General features: G+C 35.2%; 1 protein-coding gene across 3 annotated transcripts in view; it reads right to left on the bottom strand.

Annotated features, from left to right (window-relative positions):
* The window catches only part of DMD (dystrophin), a 1,135,346-nt gene that overhangs the window by 310,897 nt on the left and 802,185 nt on the right, over nt 1-22,264 (bottom strand). For all 3 annotated transcript variants that reach the window (XM_056512754.1, XM_056512922.1, XM_056512842.1), the window contains 2 exons: nt 19,813-19,921; nt 3,285-3,520 (listed from right to left, as the gene is read on the bottom strand). In XM_056512754.1, coding sequence (XP_056368729.1) covers nt 3,285-3,520; nt 19,813-19,921 — 345 coding nt within the window. The remainder of the gene's footprint in view (nt 1-3,284; nt 3,521-19,812; nt 19,922-22,264) is intronic.

The following is a 22,264-nucleotide window of genomic DNA, read 5'->3' on the forward strand; positions in this document are numbered from 1 at the left end:
CTCACGTCCTTACATCATGGCATATTCTGCAGACACAGTATTTCCTATGAACTTTATTTGCTTTATTTCTTGTCTAAAGAAACAACATGAGTCTCTTGTCAGCTTGCCTTACATTTCTTTGTTTAAGGATCAAATCCTACAAAACATCAGTCTTCAAGTAGATGAGAAAAATATAATAATCTTCCTTTAATGAAAACACGGCTGACACTAATGCAAATATTAAATACCTTTACTACAAGCTTTTTAGTGTCTTTTAATTTAATCATACAGAGTTTAACAAGATATACACAATCACAGATAACTAAAATATTTAATGCATTTGCTTGAAGTACGCCACTCATTTCACTGAAAGATTAACTATAGATATTTGAAATGCGTAGTCATTATGCTACTATTTTAGTATACTACTTTTGCTATATATTATGTGCATCACTTAGGAGAATTTAATTTGTGTTGTTTCTTTCATTAAGGGGAAGCTACCACTAAAACAAGCCTTTTTTAGAATAGTTGTCTTTTTTGAGTTTTATTGTCCCATAATTAACCAGTGTATGTGCTATTCACACAAGAGTGCCAGTTCACTGCAATCAGCTCCAAGCAAAGTTCAAGTGAGGGCTAACGATATCTTAAACTTTTATGGAGGAAAAATATGGCAAAGTTAGTGGCTGTGATCCTGTGATACAATCAGATTGAAGTGAACTTAGCCAAAATGCCCTCAGAGATGGAGCTTCAACAACATTACTTGCTGCTGTGAAAGAAAGGACAACCTAAGGTCACTTATTTTTACCTGGGTAATGTGGAAAATGGCCTATTACATACACTGCTAGGATGTGGGATTTCTTGGCTTTTAAAATGTTTACTTTGACATTGTAATTTACTATTAGAAATGTGGCTTTCTGCTTTGAATGAAATATGGAATGGAAACAAAACCCAAAACCAGTAAGGATTTGGTAACACATCAACAGGATGAGCTGTTCGAAGCATTCTAAATTCTGGGTGAGCAGCTAGAAATGTTTTATAAATAAAACAGCTTTCTTGAAGCATGTCTCTCTGTAATGATGAATTTTTATAAGGGAAGTATTTGGCTGTGTTTAGATGCTATTTTTTCACCTAAAGTTGAAAAACTGATTTTAAAAAAAAACAGGTCAATCTACGAGGATGGAACTTTCATTAAATCTTACTGAGAACCCTGTAAAGATGCAATAAACTCTCCAAATAAATCACAATGCAGTGTGGTGACTTTCAATAACTTTTAAATTGCAACCACAGGAAAAATGTTCCTATAATCTTCTATGGAATGGACAGATCAGGGGAGGTAAGCACTACTTTTGGATTTCCAACTTAGATCATATCTGGCGTGACTTTTCGGATTAGTCAAGTACCCACGTGTCCAACTTCATCAGCTCACAGACTGCTGCAGACACTCCACACATTAGAAAGCAGGGCAAGTTTTTGGGTTTTTTTTTGAGAAACCTAAAAATTCTTTGTCAGTTTTGAAAACTCTCCATGCTAATCTCACCTAATAATCCAGTGATAGATTTACTAGAAGAATGAAATATATCATGACATTCATTTCCATGTATTAAGAGATATTAAGATGATCACTAGAGAAGAGGAAGACAGCTAACAGAACTGCAGTCTATATATAGACACTGGTTCTTCCATTTCATCAGAGAATATATTAAATGTCACATTCTGTTGCACAGCCAATTAGAGAGGTAAGCATGACAAAAAAGAGTTTTCCTGCTGGTTTTGTTACCAGCACAGCATGGCATCAAAAAAAGAGACAGGGCTACCCAGCCAGGAACAGACTGCAGTAGTGCTAAAATATTTTAGCCTTGAACTAAGATCAAATGCAAATACAAAGCAGTTCAATTTAAAACATATATAACATTAACTGAAATTTTGAAGAGTTAATAATTTGATAATTTGATCCCATATTTAAGTAAAATACATCTGCAGAAGGAAGAAAACTATGGATTTTGCCTGCCAGAATAATATGCTAAAGTAAGAAAACTGAATAATGCTAAACCAAGTATTTGACAATATAAAACTTTAAAACCAAAATTATTCTGAAAAACACTAAAAGATAATGTGTAAACAAGTCTTTGCCCCTCAACCTTTCCAAATGACATAACTATTTTAACCTAATGCCCTGTGTAGATGACACTGAAACTATAATTTATATCCATTTTGTTTTAAGGATATTTTAATTAATGAAACAGTATGTAACTCTACTTAGTAAATATAAACATCATTAATCGAGATGAAGCTAATATGTTCATCTTCTAGAAGGTAAGCAAGCCAAATTTCTCAAAAAAAATTTAAAACACTGGGAGAAAAAGGAAATATAAGAAAACAAGTAAAATGAATCCCATAAGACATCAGTATATTTTCTTTAAAATGTCTCAGTACAGAGTCTCAATAAAGTGTATACATATTTTCTTCCTCTATTTCTAGTTTAAGCAAAGAGAAAGAATGTCAATACCTTCTGCACAATAAATCAGATTTTTTTTTTATGAGGAGGAAGATGATGAGAAAAAACCAGCAGAATCTTGTAACAGGGAATCCTAAACTCAGTTTAGAACAGAACCAAATGGAAATTTAGCACTGAAAAGTTTTGCACAGGCAAGGCAAATCTTTTATATTGAACAATGCTAAATCTAGAAGGCAGGTAATTACTTTAGAGCTGTATAATACAAAATCACTTTTATTGCTACTGAGTAGCTAAAATTTCATCTTTTTTCTCCTACAACATGTATTTCCATATTTTTCTGTGTTTTCAAGGATAAGTGATGCAGTGATGCAGTTTTGCTGACAAAACAATTGCATTAATGAGCTGTTCTTTTCATTAAAACTACTGAGGAGCCTTTGATAAACCAAGAGCAGTAGCATGTAAGGCTCTCAAAAAGTTATAAGAGAAGTAACATAAGAAAAAGTTTGAAACAGGATCTCTTCTTCCTGGCAGCCTGGAGCTTACTATGCAATTCCTTTATTCTCATGAAGTTTGTATTTCAACCATTGGCTTGTATACTCACATCACAAGCATCAAAAAGATAGACAGATCTGCTTCAAATACCAAAGAAAATAGTAAATAGTCTATTTTTTTTCTCTTCAATTAGGTATCTAAACATTTCATCCAATAATTGTGTTTATGGGATAAAGTAGCTGAAGTGACAACTCCATGTCTTGCAGCATATCATCTCTCTTGTGTTCTCTGTTGAAAGGATTTAGTATAGAATAAAGATCATGAGGCTTTCAACTTGAAAAATCAGTGTTTCTCATACCTTTTGTTTGATGATCATGCCGTTGATGTCATCAAGATCACCTACTTTCACTCTCTGAGATTTTATCTCTCGATCCAGTAGAGAAAGCCAGTCAGTGAGTTCTGCCCATGCCTTATTGAAGTCAGCCAAGGCTGGAACCTCCAAAAGCACAGAAGATGGCATTTCTGGTTTGAAGGTGGTGGTTTCCTTGGTTACCCTGGTTTGTGTATCCACAGCAACAGTTTCACCAGGAGTTACTGAAAGAAAAAAAAAGAAAAAGAAAAAAAAAGAAAAAGAAAAAGAAAAAAAAAACCCTAAAATTACTGAAAAAATAAACTATGATAAATGTTTATTTCAGTATTTCAGAATTTATGCCATAGAAAGGACAAAATAAAAATAAGCCTATTTCTTGATATTATCTCTACTAAAATTATAAAAATCAAACCTAAAAGAAAATTTGAATTAATTTTTTCACAGTATTTCTATTATATCTGTTTAGCATCCAGCATTTTCAGCATATTCAAATACATCCTTAGAAGACCAGCTGGACCTAGTAACACCTGCAAAGTTCACAGTGTAATAAGAACCCCTTGCTAAAGGTCTCTGAAGCATGAGTAATTTTCCAAAAATCTAGCACTGTGATCAGATCTCTTTATGCCAGAAGACAGATTGAAAAAAGTTGGTTGGACTATGCAACACATCATAGCATGACAATGTATTTAGAAACAAGTAATCTCCACTGTGTCCAAGTCACTCAGTAGCTGTGAAATTGTCTGACCATAAATCTTCTTATTTACTGTTATCACAAAGTGCTTCCCATAGGTTCTGTGGCCAATATGGAAGCTTATACAACAAGAAATTCAGCCTTGACTAGTTTCCCATCTCAGTTGTTTAGTTTCCCACCTCATAACTTAAAAATAATATGTGCTATTATTTGGATATTTGTTGAATATTTTTTTCTTTCTTTTTGGAGAAAACAGACACATCTTATTACTGTCTTTTCCTGATCTATTAGTTATGGGTTTTAAATTATCTGTAAAGTATTTAGTGCTTGGAATGTGGAAGCACAGTTTCTGTCTCTGCAGCAAAAATGATGAGAAGTGCCACAGACAGATACCATTGGACAGAGAAATATGGAACATAAAATCATTCAGAAGTTCAAGACTGATCTTTTCTCCTTGATTTTTGCTATTTACAAAGAGATGGCTATTTTTACCCCTCAGTTAATAATGCAAAAGCAATTTCTCATGTATAATACTACTGCAGATGAGGCTACACTAAATTATATTGTCATTTTTTTTCTCATTTTTTTAAAAAGATCAACCAAAGAAGAAAAACTAAAACTAAGAAAACAAAAGAACACGTCATTGCTTCTCTAAGGTTCTACAATATTAGAAAATAAACTAAATACCTACACTTTAGAATCTCTATCTGAATCAGCTGTTGAAACAGCCATAACTGAACCAGAAAGTCTGAGATAAAAGCTCTATGGAGTGTGTTCTAAATTTTCTAGCATTGAACCACCAAATATTAATTTCTAAAGGAAATTGGTTTCTAAAGGACCAAAATAGTTTTTTGTATTTTTCCCAGTCTTCTTACAGAGCATAGAAAATCAGTTTCTCACCCTCTTCCTGTGAGATTGCTTGTCTTAAACAAAAGCAAACCAAAACACCAAAACAATGTAACCCATGCACAGTAAGTTTTTTGCTGTTTTTCTGCTATTTCTTCTGAGAGACTAATGCTTTTCCATTGACATTCATGCCACTACAGCAAAGTCTGTTTGAAACATGAAAACCCAGGTAGTAGGTCAGGGTTCAACAATTTGTCCATAAAGCCAAGGCCTCCTATTTCCTCTGTGACTTCAGAGATTCTTAGACAACAGGAAAACAGTTGCCAAATTTGGCATTCAGGTGAGTTAAACAGAAGTTGTCTCATTTCTGAGGAAATTTTTTCCCTCGTCAGTATTCAGGTAAATTGAAGAACAATTTTCTAAACTGGGACATCCACCAGTAGACTTAGGGTGTCAGAAAAGATTGCTTGGCATCTCTTTGCATCTCACATATTTTGACCAGAATAGACAATCATGAGTTCACTAACGAATACCTATTTATTTTATCCCAGTGGCAGCCATTTCAGAAAAGAGTGTTTCTAATCTTCTAATGTTTATGGGTTTACTGATCTGGATTTTGGCTTATGGGTTTTGGGGTTTTTTTGTCCATTGGGATGGTTTTTGTGGGGTTTTGTTTGATTATTTTTGGGTTTTTTTCCCTTGATGTAGTTGTTTTGCACCAAGAAACTTAAAATATTACGAAAAAGATTGTAAGGTACTAGCAGAAGTGCAACAGTCCAGTATTATACGTTATCTAAAAACTTCAAGATCTACCACTATCTACCATTATCCTCTAAGGATGGCAGTAATTAGTTCCACTTTGACTGACCACTAAGATATGAGTTATCATATTATTTATAAAAAATTCCATTAGAAAGTGTTTGTGTAGTGTTTCACTTCTGACACTTATCTCCCCTCAGAACAAAAATGTCACTTAGAGCAGTATCTATCCCTTATTTCTCTTTGTTTATGCTTGCATAGATATGACACAGTTCATTTAACAGCACTGTAAAAATGAGCGGCTAAAAATAATAGACAGACATAAATCAACATTAATAACACAATATGTAGCAACAGGTCTCACTCTGAAAAAATTTATCCAGAACTGTACTGACAGTTTCTGCGACTCAAAGGGGACAGTTTCTTCCTTTTGGTTTTGGTGGAGTCTTTTTATTATTAGTTTGGTTTTGGTTTTTTTCTCAGGAGAATTAATTTATAAATGTAGAACTTTAATCAAGTTTTTTTTAAATAACTGAGTAACAAATTCTATTCCAATGAAACATGTCATGAAAACAATAAAGGACTTCATCTTTCAACTAATTTACAGGTTACAATGATTCACTTCTGTAATACGATAAACCTGAAAACCAAAAGGACAACTAGAATTTAAGACATTAAACCACACAAATATGAAGTTTTTAAGGTGATTTCTCATTAGCACTTTCTGGTCTTTAACAAAGAAGAAAACAAGACAGAACAATAATAGGAGAAAAATGAAACACAGAATAATAGGTGTGATTTTCAACTTGTTCTTGAACTTTGAAATACATTGATGAAATTGATCATATATTAGTAATTTTTGCATCTTAAAATTAATCTGTAATGATGTACTTGAAGAGTTAAAATAATTGGAATATGTCATAAAATTGAAATTCAAATATTGAATGCAAACCCAAGTAAAACAGAATGAAGCCAATTGCAAGGAAAGAATTTTTCCCCCTTTTTTTACTCTGCTTACTTCAGTGTTTCAAGAGAGGGTCAAACTGACAAGTCAAAACAAATAAAACTCCTTATTTAGGTACTGAACAGGAACAGAACAGACAGGAAGAATGACAATGCTTTCAAAAGCGTCAAAGCCCTTCAAACACCCTCTTTCAAGCTACAGTCTTTAAGCAGAACTGCCTGAGTTCACAGGAATGTTCCTAACCATCCTTCTGAATGCTTTTAGTGGTGGTGAAGTTGTAACTATGCAAGAGAACTGCATTTACTAGGTCAAAGCTTTTTGACAATGAAAAAATAACACTGCAACTGGATGTGGATTTTAATTCAATTTGCAGGTCTATCTTGGGCTTTTAGTTCCACTGTTAGCAGCATCAATTAAGGGAGATGCCAGCCTTAAATCCTTCATGCAATGAATAGCATCAATATACACCTACTAAACTTCCTTCTTTTTTTAGTCAAGGAAACTCAGCTGCATTTTACTCACTCTGAACAAGCAGAATAAAAATACCTGTACCTTGTGGTACACACTCAGACGACATCACTCTGAATTTGCTATTTTAACACAAGCAATACTGACTTCTTTAGTGGCAGAACAAGTTTGGCTCTGTGGGCAAATGAGCAGTTCACTGGCGGGGACATTGCACACCAGGAAGGTTTGGCTATTTCATGGGAAGTCTCAATGTCGTTTTACCAGCACTTTATACTTGTGAGCATGATGTGGAACAACTAAACTACATAACACTACGCAGGTGAAATTCTGTCAGCTACTAAAATGCATTTTTTTTTTTATGTTGTGGCATTGCAACCAGTTTTCTAGAGGCTTAGAGCATTCACAATCATATTCTTAAACTCCAAGCAAACTTCTTGGAGAGAGATATGGAAAGGCAGTTCTGAAACTGATTTATTTAACTTGTTCCAGTGATAAATGAATAGTCTCATCTCTGTCTGTCCTTCAACATTAAGGAAATAAAGTTAAGAGCACATTAATTCTCCCATTCAGTACAGCCTCTCCCTGCAAGGTGCTCATTGCCAGTAACACTTTTTGCAGAGGAGCTACAGCTACATGCCAGGTGTTCCAGGTCATAAAGGAGTTCTGAAAGGAAAATAATAGTGGCCAACAGAGCTCTGATTAAATATTATTAATAATATAAATTTATTACCTCAAAAAAAGCCCATCAACTTTGAAGTTTGAAAGCAAGGAATTTTTTTGTATGATATGAACTCAAAATAAAATCTTTATGTTGATAATTTTATGAAAAATTATTGCCAACAAAATTCCACCCACAGTTCTAAATGTGGAATATATGCATCCTTAGAGCATTGTATCTCAAAGTTAACGTTTTCTTAACACTTTAATCAGCTTTTAAAGACAAAAATCATGTTTCAAAGTGAGTCTTTTCTATCTTAATACAACACCAATGTTTGATTTCCTTAGCCTTAAATATTTAATGAAAACATTCCTAGAAAAAGAAGACTTGATACCTGTATCAAGTATATTTCATACATAGTAATTTTTATAGGCTATAAATGGGTAAATGTTTTATACCTAATTTCATGAACTCTTAGGGAATATTCACATTATGTGTTACTATTATCAGTTCAAAATACAAGATAGACTACCTTTTAATTCTAGAAGTTCTTTATGACTCTTAAGTCGTTATGGATTATATATAATTTTAATTATTACAGGTAAAAGAAGCTGTTTATGGAATTATTAATTAAAGTTTAGATCTAAAATAGTCTGTGCAGTGAGATGAATGGGCTGAAGCTAAAGACCCCTTAAAGGTTCAAAAGAAAGTAGAAAGTCAAGCTTAAAATGCTTAGGAGAAAAGGAAAAGATTTACAAGTGAATGTGTACTGCTATATTTGAAAAATTACTACAAAAGTTATGGATTCTAAAATGTTACTGTTACTATTACTAGATTTTTAAACAGCATCAGAACTTTAAATTTAGTAGGAAGATAAATGTCAGCTTTCTCTGACTTTTCTTTCTTTGTCATAGGATAGATCTGGTAGAATTTGCTTACCATCCTCCTTTCTATATCTAGGAGTGTGACTAAGCCATTTATTGCACAATGCATTTTCCCAAATTCCTCCAAACACAGCAGCGAGATGTTTCAATGTCTTTCTCTCAATGTAAAGAAAAACTCTTCTATCACAAACACTGAATTGCAACAGGAATAAGAACACAGGAAATAAGTGGAGTCTACTAAACACCAAGAATTTCAGTGATATAAACCATACAAGTTGGCTTGTGTACATCATACTGTAAATTAACATTAGGATGAAGTTAAATTAGTCCCACATAGCAAAAAGTTCACATTGTTGCTGCAAAAAGCTTCTGCAAATACTTTCTGTGTATGCAAGATACCTAGAAATGAAATGTTAACACTTCTCTAGGTCATAAGAGGTACTTCACGGTAATTTCCATGTACAGAAGTTAGAGTTTTAAAAAATTTACCTTTTGTAGAAGAGAATCAGATTGGAGAATACTTCAGCAAACCAAACACATATAAAAAAGTTCATGGGCTCTGATGGGATGCATGTGTTGAGTGCTGGGGGATCTGGCAGCAATCATTGCAAGGATTCTTTTTACAAACTTTGATGGATCACAGCAAAAAGAAAAATTGTTTGAAGGAAAACAAATATTTTATCTTCAGAAGGCATAATATGGAGAACCCAGGGAACAACAGCTTCACGTCAAACCCTTGGAAAGTGATGCATTAGGAGGATCATTGCCAACAGGTGGACAGAGCTGATCAGCTCTGCTCAGCTCCTGGAAAACTGTATCCAGTTCTTGAATCCCTAGCACAAGAACAGCTATAGAGCTACTGAAGAGAGACCAGTAAATGGCCATGATGATTAAGGGACTGAAACCTCTCTTATATGAGAAAAAGCTTGAGAGAGCAGGAACTGTTCAGCCTAATAAAGAGAAGACTCGTGGGGGACCTCAGGAGCATGTATAAATATCTGAAGGGAGGGTGCATAGAAGGTGGAGCCAGGCTCTTTCCAGCAGTGCCCACCAATGAGAAGAAAATGGGCACAACTGAAACACAGGAGGTTCACCCTGAATATCAGGAAATGCTCTTTGAGTGAGTCCCACAATGGGTTGAACCAGAGAATTTGCAGAACCTCCACTCTTGGAAATACTCAAAAGCCACAGAAACATCATCCTGGGTAGCCTCCTCTAGGTTATCCTGCCTAAGTAGGGGGTTGGACCAGATTACCTGCAGAGGTCCCTTCCAATCTCAGCTTTTCTGTGGTCCTGTACAGCTGTGTTCCCAAACACTCTCTAGAAGCCAAATTAGAAATAGTGTAACAACTGAGAATTCTTTGGTAAGAAAGCAGCTAAGAAAAAAGATAATACATGGGAATAATCCTTGCACAGTGTATGTAAAGAATTCAATTGACTGATCTACATGTGCTGGAAAAAACTTTAAATCTGCAGCATTTGATTATAATTAGACTATGACTCAACCAGGGACAACTAGTACAAAACCAACTGAAGATTGTTATATCTGTAAATGGAGGTAGCATTAGTCTGCTTGGGCCTATTGTTCTATTCAGACCTTTCTGAAAGATAAACTGCTCTAAAGTTCAGTCTCCTTTTAGTAATATAGCATTGTCATGGCATTCTCCAAGAACCTTTCCTTAGGCAAAGTTCAGCATGATTGATGAGGCCACTAAAAATTGAAAAGCAAAAGGCTATGGTATGAATGGATCACTTTTAGTGAGTGTGAGAGTTAAGCAGACAGAAACTAAAGAAAGGTAGCCCAAGAACCTTTCATATACTTTTTAAAAAAGCAGTATTATTTATACCACTACACAAGGCATTTATTTTTTCCACAGGACAAGTGTCTTTTTCAGTGAACAGTTGTTACAAAAGGGTTTCATGAAAATGAATGTTTTGTACTACAGAAGTTGTGGTGCTGTAAAATCAAATTCTGTGACATACTTGCCTTATAAAAAACGTTGTGACAACATCTGTCATGAATGATGCAAGCATTTCTCAGTATTTCTTTTGTCAGTAAAAGTAATAAGTTCCTTGATCTAGGATGCAGCTTTCAATTGGATGACAATCTATATGACAACAATTTACATTTCCAGTGTACTGCTATTGGCATGGAACTGAATTTTCACAGCTAATTCTTTGATATAAGAAAAAAAACATACTGTCAGCAGCTCCAATGTCTACAGACTCATAAAAATCACCTCTTATAATTTTTGCAAGACCTATATTTATATATATATATATATATATATGTGCCTGATTTAACAGGAATAAATTGCTATCTTATCCAAGGGGAACTCTGAAAAAAAGTGGAAAAAATTGTACACAGATGCAAAATAACAAGAAGCCAGTTGAATTCTAGGTACCTTGTAATTAAAAATATCATAAGAAGCTTAAAGAAGCTGTGAAATAATCAGAACTCAGTTATTAGCTAATTTATAGAATTACAGAATTCATGCAAAAATGTCCAAGTCTACCCTTACTCTTCAAGTAAAGAATTTTGCAGGATGAAAAGCAGTTCAAAGGCAACGTCATCACTATCACTTTGTTTTGACAAAGGAATTGCTGCAATCACTACAGCATCTTCTGTTCTTTTATCATAATTGTAAAAATATCATGCCAGGAACTACTTTGTCAAACCCTTGTCAAGTTTTTTCATATGATGCTCATTTTTCAGATCAAACTAACCTCTCTTATGGTTTCACCTTATGAAGAATTGCCTTTGGAAACTTAAGTATGGTCTGACCACCAATCTTCTGTTAAAAAAAAAAAGCATCAGTAATGCAAATCCCTTCTTGCCTGTCTCCACCACTGCAGGTCCCATGCTACTCCACACTGATACAAGGACAGCAGTCTGATATTTCAGTGAAAAACTTCATAAATAACAGACTGAAGAATTTTGCAGCTGGAACAGGTTTTCATTTGCCATCTTTTTCTCCTTGTAGCCTTTCACGGTTTACGGAGCAAGTCCTTCTGTCATCATCTCATGTCCTCTGACCAGGGCAGGAACCTTAGAAGCAGGTATGAGCTTTGTTCCTCATTCCCTGCAGCCTCCTCTCTGCTCACACTCTGGCTGCCTGTTTCTCTGTAGAGCAGACCTGGCTCTGAGGCAGCCCCACAGCAGAAATATGAGGAAGGCTGTCAAAGACAGGTAGGGCATGACCAGGATGTCCCTGAGCACTGCTCCCTTCACAAGGAAAAGCTGACCTGGTTTGCTCTTTCAAAAAGACAAGTCAACAAAGAACAGACAGGTCAAGAGGATTGTGTGCAGAATGACCAATCACTTTCTGGTATTCTAGCAAATTAAAGAGATTTTCACACAATGTAGTTGTCAATAGGCCTAATTGCCATACATAAAGAAACAGAATGGAGAGATTACTGCTATTAGCAGGCTGATGCTATCTGGATAGTCAAATATCACAGTGTTTTGGGTTATTGTAATAAAAAGAAGTGGGGAGAGAGAGAGAAAGTAGTTTTAAAACACTAATTAAAAAAAAAAAAAAAGTGATTTGAAGATGGAAAGCTAGAAATTTAGGCAGAAAAACTGAACACCTTTTTGCTAGGAGCTCCACTTATTTTACCCATATCTTCTAGAATAAACTAATCTAAATTTTTTTATTCTATCTGTCTTTTAAAAAATGATAGTTGCCAGATATTTTGAAAACTGCCACCACTGGATTCTGTTACCAAAATTATTGGAGCCATATAAAAAAATCCATCCATAACTGCAACTTAGTTTTGTGCTCTCATCTGATCTGATCTAGGTCATCAATAATAGACTGAAGAATTCTACAGTATGCTATCATTTACATTTCATGGGATTTAACCAAAATAAATCTGGTATATCCTGCTGCTACTACTATTGATCAAGACATTAAATGAAAGAAACAAGCTGCAAAGCTTGCCCCTCAGAAGAAAACACCAGATCATATTTTAAAATGGAATAGGTGAATGTGGTCCTTTGAAAGACTAATGATAGCATTAATTTTATTTGCATCATAAATCTTGACTCCTGTGCTTCAACAACTTGTTACAGAAGAGAAAAAGCAGACCTTGGTTCCATATTGTCTTTAATAACAGCAAAGCAGCCAACCCCTGTTTTGACTTTCTGATTTATGTTTCATCATAGGTGTGAGTACAATAAAAATTCTTTGTAACTCAGAGCAAGTTATATTTAATCAGCTGAGCCCTGAGGAAAAAATAAGTAGAAATTCACATTCCTTTTGTAAACTGCACTGTCACACCTGTTTAATACAAATCTTTCAAAGAGGAACCTAGTGCCAGAGCCCTGAAACAGGATGTTAAATATAAAGATGTAACCTTTGGTTTTATTCAAATTGGGCATTTGTGGCTTAAGTATATTTTGCATATATTTTTCACCTGTCAGAAAAACCAGAAGCAAATCCTCAAATCAAGATGTGTTATAAAGATCAAAATAGAAATTCTGAGAATAACAGAGATTTGTGTTTCTAAACTTGCTTATTATGTTTTTATTCATGCAGCTTGGAAGGCAGAGTGTCAGCTTTTTATATAGATGCTTTTCATTACTTCTCCCTGTTGGTGTTACAGCACATGCTGTGAATGACCTCCAGAGATTCCTGAAGCTATATGCAGAGAGAAAATTGAATCTGAAAGCTTTATTAGACAAGTTTGTCTTCAGCTTGTGTCTGATGTCAGCTGTATTGAAAAATAGAACTACTTGTGAAACTGGGTCCTGACCTTGAAAAATCTCCAATCAAGTGGTAACAGATTCAGTTTTGTGCCATATTGTTATTTGCTGGATGTGTCACATATGTGAGAAGTAAAAAAGCTTCCTAATGGAAATCACATGGAATGATTAGACACTTTTTTCCTGAATATAAAGAGGAAAACAGATATATGGCAACTTACTCATAATAGGACCATCTCAGGCTGGCATCTCTGAACCTCTTTATTACATGAGTCTGTAAAGTAAAATGACTCAAACCCAAATCTACTAAAATTATTTTTATAAACCGTTATTTATTACTTCATCCAAAAGAAAAAGTAGAGACAATAATATATTCCGTTACTAATCCACTTTATACAAACATGAAAAACTTCTGTTATGCCTGCTGACTAAAGGAGGAGTCTACTGTTACTTGTCTCTAATGATTTAAGAGCTCAAGGTATTCTCTATGATACTTAATTACTGCATTTTACCTATTCAATTTCTCTCTTGCATTTTATTTCTGTAAAACTTTTCATAGCCTTAAACCAAATTATAACTAATATTAAAAGTAGACATTTCCTTTAGAGTCAATATGCACAAGTATCAGAAACTAGATGGTTCTAGACACATGATCATTATTAGAAATAGTATTTCTCTCTATTACAACTCATGAGAGTGATGTTCATTACTGTTCTATAATTAAGCAAATCAGAATGGACTACTGGCAGTAGCACTGCCTTCTAATTCAGTGTAGAACTGCTTGTCCCAACAGATGCATGCTGTGGATTTTGCTGTTCTGCTCTCTGGAGAATGGTTCTAGAAAATTATCTATCTACCAATTTCCTCATGAAAGCTTTCTAATAGCTGGCAGCAAACTTCCTTTAAATAATGAAAACTACATGCAACATAAGTTTAATATCAACGTGAAATATCAACACAAGTGTCCATTAGTATTTAAAACATTGTAGATGCACACACCCATGGATTTTTCAGTCTTTCTCAAAGAATTATTTTGAGTATTCTTGGTCTCCATTATACTATGCCAGCTGTTATCAACAATACAGACACTCAAATATCTGATTTTATAATTGTTTTTATTTTGCCCTTTGAATACACATATTGTAATATTCTCAGGTGCACAGGAGTTTTAAGACCAGCTTTTGGAATGCTGGCTTTTGGAGTGCTGAACTACAGCATATGTGTTCACTCAAACAGCAAGCATAATAGATATACAATGCCTGCTTCAGAGCACATTGGCTCTGAAATACAACAAAAAATAAAGTGTATGTATTGTGCATTTTTTGCCCAAAGCTAGTTATTGTCACTTTGTTTCTTACATTTTTTGTCATTGTCTCCTGATTATCTCTTAAATACAAATGGTTTGTTTGATTTTAAAGAGGTAGTGGAACAGTACACAATGCAGCTCTGAAGTCCATGGAAATTAATATATTTCAATGGTCATAGTTTCCTAAACAAAGAATCCTTCTGAACCCTCACTGAAAATATTAACCCAAATATCCTGTCAGAGATTTAACAGGACAGTTTTCAAAATGCAGGATACTGCTATGTCCATCTGTACATCTCCCTATCTTAGAAATAACCAGTATGGAATAATAAAAAATTCAGCCATGCATTTTGAAAACAACAGAAAATTCAAGATGCATACAACACATGCAGTACCACTACAGAATCTCTCCCAGCCTCTGATGTAAGTGGATTTTAGTTTTGAAGCTTAAGTTATTTTATCAAGGTATGTATTTTCACATACATGCTTTTGTTTAGAGCTAAGTTTCTCAAAAACCTACAGACTCATGAATACTGTGTTTTTAGTAGCACCAGTAGGTGTTTCTTATGTTATATACTGCAAGCAGTGAATTTGAATTCCAGCTGCATTAAGCCACAGAGGTGCATACACAGAGTAACTGATATTTTCCAAGAACTGTTGTATATGATCTCACAAGCCTGGAACAAAGCAACATGTCTAGTCCAGGCAGGGACTTGCTTCACAGAGAAATAAAAAACAAACTGTATTTCCCAAACAGAAGGAGATATACTATATTCCTGCAAGTCAAATACCAAAGGACAAGCAAATTAAATTCTGTTATCACTACTTTCCCCATACTCACAAATATCACTGTTTTAATTCAAACCCCAAGACTCAAGGTGTTATAGACGCTGGAGGTGACTGACTGCTGTGAACATTTCTTCTATACCCAGTTGAATATAAGGGCTAATAAGGGATGAGTTCTCTTCCACCACCATTGCTGCTGGTGAACTTACTGCAGCTCACAGTCTCCACGTTACAACTCGAGTCTGATGGACTCAGCATGATACCTCACTCCTCTCCCATCCTTCCTCATCCATTCTAAATCCTGAAAAGATTTCTGCCCCACTGTTTGGCTCTGTGTCTGCAGGGTCCTATTCCTAAAGCAAGTTATACTGGAAGCACAGAAGAGCACTGATTGTAGGCTAAAGCTGATGGTGAGTGCTGATGTTGAACTCTGGTCGTGCAGTATTAGCTTTCCTCAAATTATTTGCAGCAAGTGTGCAACACCTAACAATGCATATAAAGCCTTTCTGTCAAATGCAACCCTGCTACAATCTGTTAAACACAACCAGTTTTTTTCTTTATCTTTTTTTCAGACCTCCTACAAACGATGCTCCAATAAGATTGATAACTTTTAAAGTTTAAAGGGACAAATTCTACCTAATTTCAAAAAAATTTCACCATTGTAGTTGATTATAATTCTCACTCAACTTTTTTTCTTCATTACAGTCACACATTTTTCTGTTTTGCTTGATTAGGTATTTCATTAAAAAAAAACAAAAAACCAAAAAGAGACAAAAACTTGTGTAAGCAGTCAAGAGAAAAAAAAAAGGTATTGCTTGTAAAAAATAACTGTTCACTGAATAAATTAAACTGAAAGAGTATTAAGATCATGTATCACTCACAGTTTTATTAGATGAATATGTAAAATATAAAATTAGTTGATTGAGTACTTTCAGCTGAATTCATTTGTAGTGTTAAAATGTCACTAACTTCAAGTACAGAATAACAGAAAATAAACACACATCCTTTTAAAGAAATGGTATTTTCAAGGTACCTCTAAATAAAAGTGGCCAAACTTTTCCCCTGTAATCTTGTTGGAATGAAGACAAATTATGAAAAATATCTTCCTCCAGAACAACTCAGGAGTGCCTGCCACCCCACAATGCATTCAGAGGGGTTTACAAAGCAGTGTGTACCTCTACCTAATCTATCAAGTAACTACAGTGATAGCACTTCCATACAAAAGAAGAGAAATAAGTCATATGAGTGTTAATGACGCTACTAAAAACTCTCCCTCCTGGAAAAGCACATTCCAGAATTCCAGAACTGCATTTCTCTCTATTTTCAAACTGCTGGCTAAGCAATGCATCAAGGTATTTGGACAGAGACATTCACACCATTTCACGTTATCCTGTCAAGTACAGATAGCAAGTGTGATTTTCTTCCTGATTCATCTTATCTTGGAAGTCAATCTTCTCTAAGGTTTTAGGCATACCCTTCAGCTAAGTACAGCTAAGTGCATTTTTTTAGCTGGAGAAGTAATTCTTGTTCCTTATGCCTGAGGGCACACTGGACTGGTGGAATATTAAGAACTATTTTTTAATGCTTCTTCTGCTGAAGAAACTACAATATGCAGACCTAGAAATAATTATAACCAGGTGCTTTACATCTGTAACAGCCACCAGATGGAATTTATTAAGATTCTCTGAGTTCCTGTAACCAGACCAGACCAAATGATACCTGACAGGGCAGTAGAGATGAACCAGTTACATCTTCATTCCCTGGTCTCAAATACACACGTCAACATTATTCAATCCTGATGTCCCTAAAAGTCCCTATAGGATCAGGAATTGAATAGTTGTCAACAGGATATACTGGCATTGATTCACAAAACCCTTCCAAAATTATTTTTTGTATCTTTCTGTACAAATTACCTTTAATGAGGTTGTTTAGCTTGTGGGAGGCTGGGTTAAAGCTAGCTCTCCCATAGCCAGTTTGAGTCCCTATGGTTCATGAGAGTCAGCAGCACAGAGTTAATAAGGCCAAAAAAATATTTATAACATGAGTGGTTAAAATAACTGCAGAACTTATACAACAGAATGACTAGACCATGACAGTAAATTTCTTCCTCTCCTCCCATTCTTTTAAACGAAATATGAAAATACTGCAGTATTTTAGTACCGTAGTACCGTATTTTAGTACCGTATTTACCGTAGTAGCAGATATCTTTTCGTATATTTGTAGAAACCTGCTCTCTTGGCCTGGAGAAGAAAAGGCTCAGGGGATCATATCCATGTGCTTAGATATCTGATTGGAGGAGTAAAGACTGGTCCAGATTGTTTTCAGTGAAGCCCAGAGACAGGATGAGAAGCACCATGAAAAAGGTGAAATACTGGAAATTCTATTTGAATAGAAGAAGAAACTTTTTTTTTTACTGTCAGAGTTGCTCAACACTGGAAAAAGTTGCCCAGAGAGCTTGTCGAGTCCCCATCCTTGGAGGTATTAAAAACCTGACTGGATATGACCCTGAGCAGCCTGAACTAATTGACTGTGCTTTGAGCAAAAGGAATAGATGTCTCCCCGGGTCCCTTTTGAACTCTGCAGTTCTGTGTCAATACACCTATAATGAGGTGATCACAGTAAACTGACTCAAATAAAGAAAAATTATGAATTAGTGTTATAAGCACAGGTTCAAATTTTAAGTGCTCATGACAACAGAAGGGAAATCAATCTTACTTCCTGCTTAATCCTTTACAGAACACCAGAGCTTTCATTTTCTGCATGTATAATTCCATCTGCTGAGTCTCAGAAATGTTAGCAGTCATAGGCTACATCTGGCATTAAGGTGAGTAATTTTGCAATTCTTCAGCTAGAGATGAAGTAATATAAAAATATATTGCATTACTACTCCGTGTTCTTACTCTTGTTCCATTATTATAATTTCTTTTCTAACAGCAAACACACAACTTGCCAACACTCTTTCCCTCTGGAACCTGACATAACCTGTTCACACAGAAAACTGACACAGCAAGTTTAGCACAGCAAAAAAATGATTACACATCTCCCTCATTCCCCCATGCCATTATATGAATTCCTCTAGAATACCTTGGAACAAAATCATGCAAAGCAAGAATGCTGTTGCACTTCTTGTTTAAAAATATAGAGTGATATTTGTCTCATAGAAAATTGAAATAATTGACATTGTAACCACAGCAGTTCTAAGGGAATAAACCCAAGCAATAGTTCCTTCTTAGTAAGATTCATCAAGTCACGAACAAGACAACTCCTTTTCCTGAATTCATACATGCTATTTGGGCAGGAGCTGGACTCTCTTCTGGTACTGAAATTTCTGGATTCTCTGTCTATGGAGGAATTATGTACTTCTCTGAAAAAATGTTTTTCGGCTTTGCTTTCCTAAAGGACCACTATTATAATTCTCTAATTTAAGCTTTTCTTGTACGTTACCCACTAGAACATGTCAAAAACAAGATGGACCAAAAACCCACAAGTAATCCAATTCCAAGTGATTACTGCAGCTGTATTATAGCCTGAGTTACAGGCAATTTGACAGGGTGTGGGAGGATAGATTTCTTTCTGCTCCCACATATGATGACCAGCTTTCCAAATTGTTTAGGCAGCATTCTTCATACAAACAACCGAAATGGTTGAAATCAAGTAAAGAATCTTAGAGACTTTATAAACTCAGACTGAGCACAGTGCTTCCATTAAACCTTTTTTTTTTCACCCATGCTTAATCACTACATTTCAAAGGAAAGAACTGGGAAATAAAATCCATTTATCAAGGGAAAAAAGAATGTTTGTAATCCTTGTAGGGAACAAGAAGACACAAAGATATATGAAAATAGCCTAATATAAACATTGTCAAAATAATTTAAAGGAAATAGAGATCTGGCATCTTGTTGCGTATTCATGAATGCAAGACACGAAGAAATATAAATCACAGACTTGGTTTTTAACTGCAGAATTACTCCTACCATGTTGTCATATGACTTTCTCTGTGAATAGACAAGCTTTGTTTTGAAACAGTCTCACTTTATTGCCTCATGAGTAATAATAATTTCAGAATTTCATTCTGTGACCAATCTACAGATACTTGACCTATAACATTATTATTTTTTAATTTAAATAATTTGTCTCCCTTTGTAGTATTTCCTCCATTAGTATATGCAGAAAGTCAATATCTCACCTCTTCATGGAATGAAAGATAAATGACTTTGAAACAGTAATAATTTGAAAAGCATTCTGCAACCTTTTCATCAAATCGTAATCTAATTTGTCTTCTGGGATACATTGCATAAAACAGAAAGGCAATGATAAAAAACCAACTTGAATGCCATAGTAGCTCTTTTAAGGATGCAGAATTAATTTAGACAGTCTCCAGCCATTTTTGTTTTGACTGTGTGATTTTTAATTAATTTAAAAAAATACATATACTGAAACACTTACAGACACCTGAAGATAGATGGCCAAATGCTGCTAATGCTGGCTTTTCCTTTAGTTGTTGAATCAAGTGGTGTATTGCCTTCCAGTCAGCATTCAAATCTTCTAGTTTTTTCTAGAATAGAACACAACAAAACATTACATTTAGAATACACAAATTAATGTCTCACAGAATCACAGAATGGCTTGGGCTGGAAGGGACCTTAAAGCTCGTCTACTTCCAATTCACTGTGGGAAGGGATGCCACCCAAAAGATCAGTTTGCTCAGGGCCCCATCCAACCTGGATTTGTAATGTAAGCAAATGTTAACATAATGTAAATAAATGCAAAATAAAATAAGTATTTTTTATTTATTTATTTTTTAAATCTGGTGGATCACCTGAATTTTTAAAAAAACAAACAAAAACCCAGAAAGATATAGCAATGAATTTTCCCAAATGGGGGAGAGGGACAGGTAAAATCCTTTCCAGCTGTGCTACAAAAGACTTTTCTGGTGTCAGAGCCGTAAAAGCATCTTTTCTCCTCAAAGTTTGGCTGCTGAAGCTCGGACCAAACTTAAAACCAGCACAGGTGCTGGCCCTGGCCACAGAGTGGCCCTGCCCAGCCACCCAGGGCTGTGTTTGATTCCCCTCACAAGGCTGAATCCTGACCCTGCCAGGGACAGCCCCCAGCCAGAGGGGTCTGGCTTTTGAGCACTGTGAACATGAGATGATGATTTTTAAAATTAGAATAGAAAGTGAGTTATGTATTTCATAAAGCTTTTCAATAAAACCTCTGCAACTTCTTACATCAAATAGAGAATTTATTATTCCACCTATTAAAATAAAAGAAAAAAATTCTTAAGAGTCTTCAGGGTGCCATAAACTTCAGTGTGTGAGCACACAGTCCTGTGCAGTAAAGGCTTAACTGGTACTTTTAAACAAAACCTGCAGGAAAGTCTGGAGTGTGAATAACATCCGTCCTCAGATAACCCTGAGAGGCATTTAGATTTGAAAATGTTGTTCCTACCTCTCTTTTTTTCTTGCTTTAAGGACTGTAAAGAAGGATGAAGCATTGCTAATTCTGTGCTGACACGTCTAAACTCTTAAAATGAAGACAGCATTTCTTTTTAAGCTGCTCTCTGATTCTCTGCTACAAAAAGCAGCACAGAGTACCAATGCAGCTCAGGAATGCTTTTAGTATTCTATGATTCCAATCCACAATTAGACATGTAGTCAAAATCACAATCCAGCCATGATAGAAACACGATGCCTATTAAGAAAGGTACTTTAATTACCTAGAGTCTAAGATGACAGAGGTCAATAGGACAGGGATGGAGAACAATGCTCATTAAATTGAAGCATGTATGTACTCCCTCCACAAACTCTAAGATAGTGGGGAAGCTTTAGATATCAGGAAAAGATTTTTCACCTAGAAGAGGTTGAGTACTAGACCAGGTTCCCCAGGGAAGTGGTCACAACTCCAAGCCAGTCTGAGTTCAAGAAGTGTTTGGACAAAGCCCTCAGGCACATGGGTGATTCTGGGGCTGTCCCATGCAGCACCAGGAGTTGGGCTCTATTCCATTATTCTAATATTGGCCCTTGTCATGAAATCATTCTTACATATATGAGCCAGATATTTCTTAAAACATGCCCACCACACACATTAGAGTATTTGTCTGGGGCAAGAGCTACACCACTAATAAGAGAGCAACCAGTTCTAAACCTTTCTATCAAAATTACAGTTTGATCTGGCATCTGGCATAAATTAACATGCACACATTAAAATGTTAATTTCTTTGAGCACTACAATTTTGCTGTAATTGCAACTCTAGAGCTCTGGTGACAAGCATGAACATCCAAAAATGTTGCATTTAGCACAAAATTTATAGATTTTCTTTAAATGTCAGCACTGGTGCAATTTAAGCAATGTTAAAATTCTTATGTGGACTAATCTTACTGACAGCACTAAAATTAGATATGAATATTTAGAGAGAGAAATGTAGTCTTTTATAAGCAAGACTGTGGACCATGAAAAAAAAATTCCTCACTACTTACTCCTCACCCACCAGAGGAAAAGACAAATTGAGTACTGTGGCAAGGGAACCACAGCTCTTCCACTGGCACAGAAATCCCTTCGTGAATAAACTGTTCTGATTAAGTGCTGTTAATCATGAGATTGGGGCTTACATTCTTTCTATAGCCACTGACACCAGAGGTAACCTCTCTCTCCCTTACCTTCAAAAGCTTTGCAGAAATGCATTTCAAAAGCATGAAATCTATTATATAAAAGTGAATAGGTCTGATTATTAAAGTGCTAGTGCTTAAAGGATCACACATCTCATCCCATTCTTGACTCTTGAATCAGCATATACAAGGATTTCATTTGCCAACAAAAACGTTTTTACAGACTTGCATTGCAAAATTCTATTTTAGTATGCTTAGTGAAGGTGTGAAAATATACTTATTTCAGTGACATA

The sequence above is a fragment of the Oenanthe melanoleuca genome, chromosome 1 (genome assembly GCF_029582105.1).
Source record: "Oenanthe melanoleuca isolate GR-GAL-2019-014 chromosome 1, OMel1.0, whole genome shotgun sequence".
NCBI classification, from domain to species: domain Eukaryota; kingdom Metazoa; phylum Chordata; class Aves; order Passeriformes; family Muscicapidae; genus Oenanthe; species Oenanthe melanoleuca.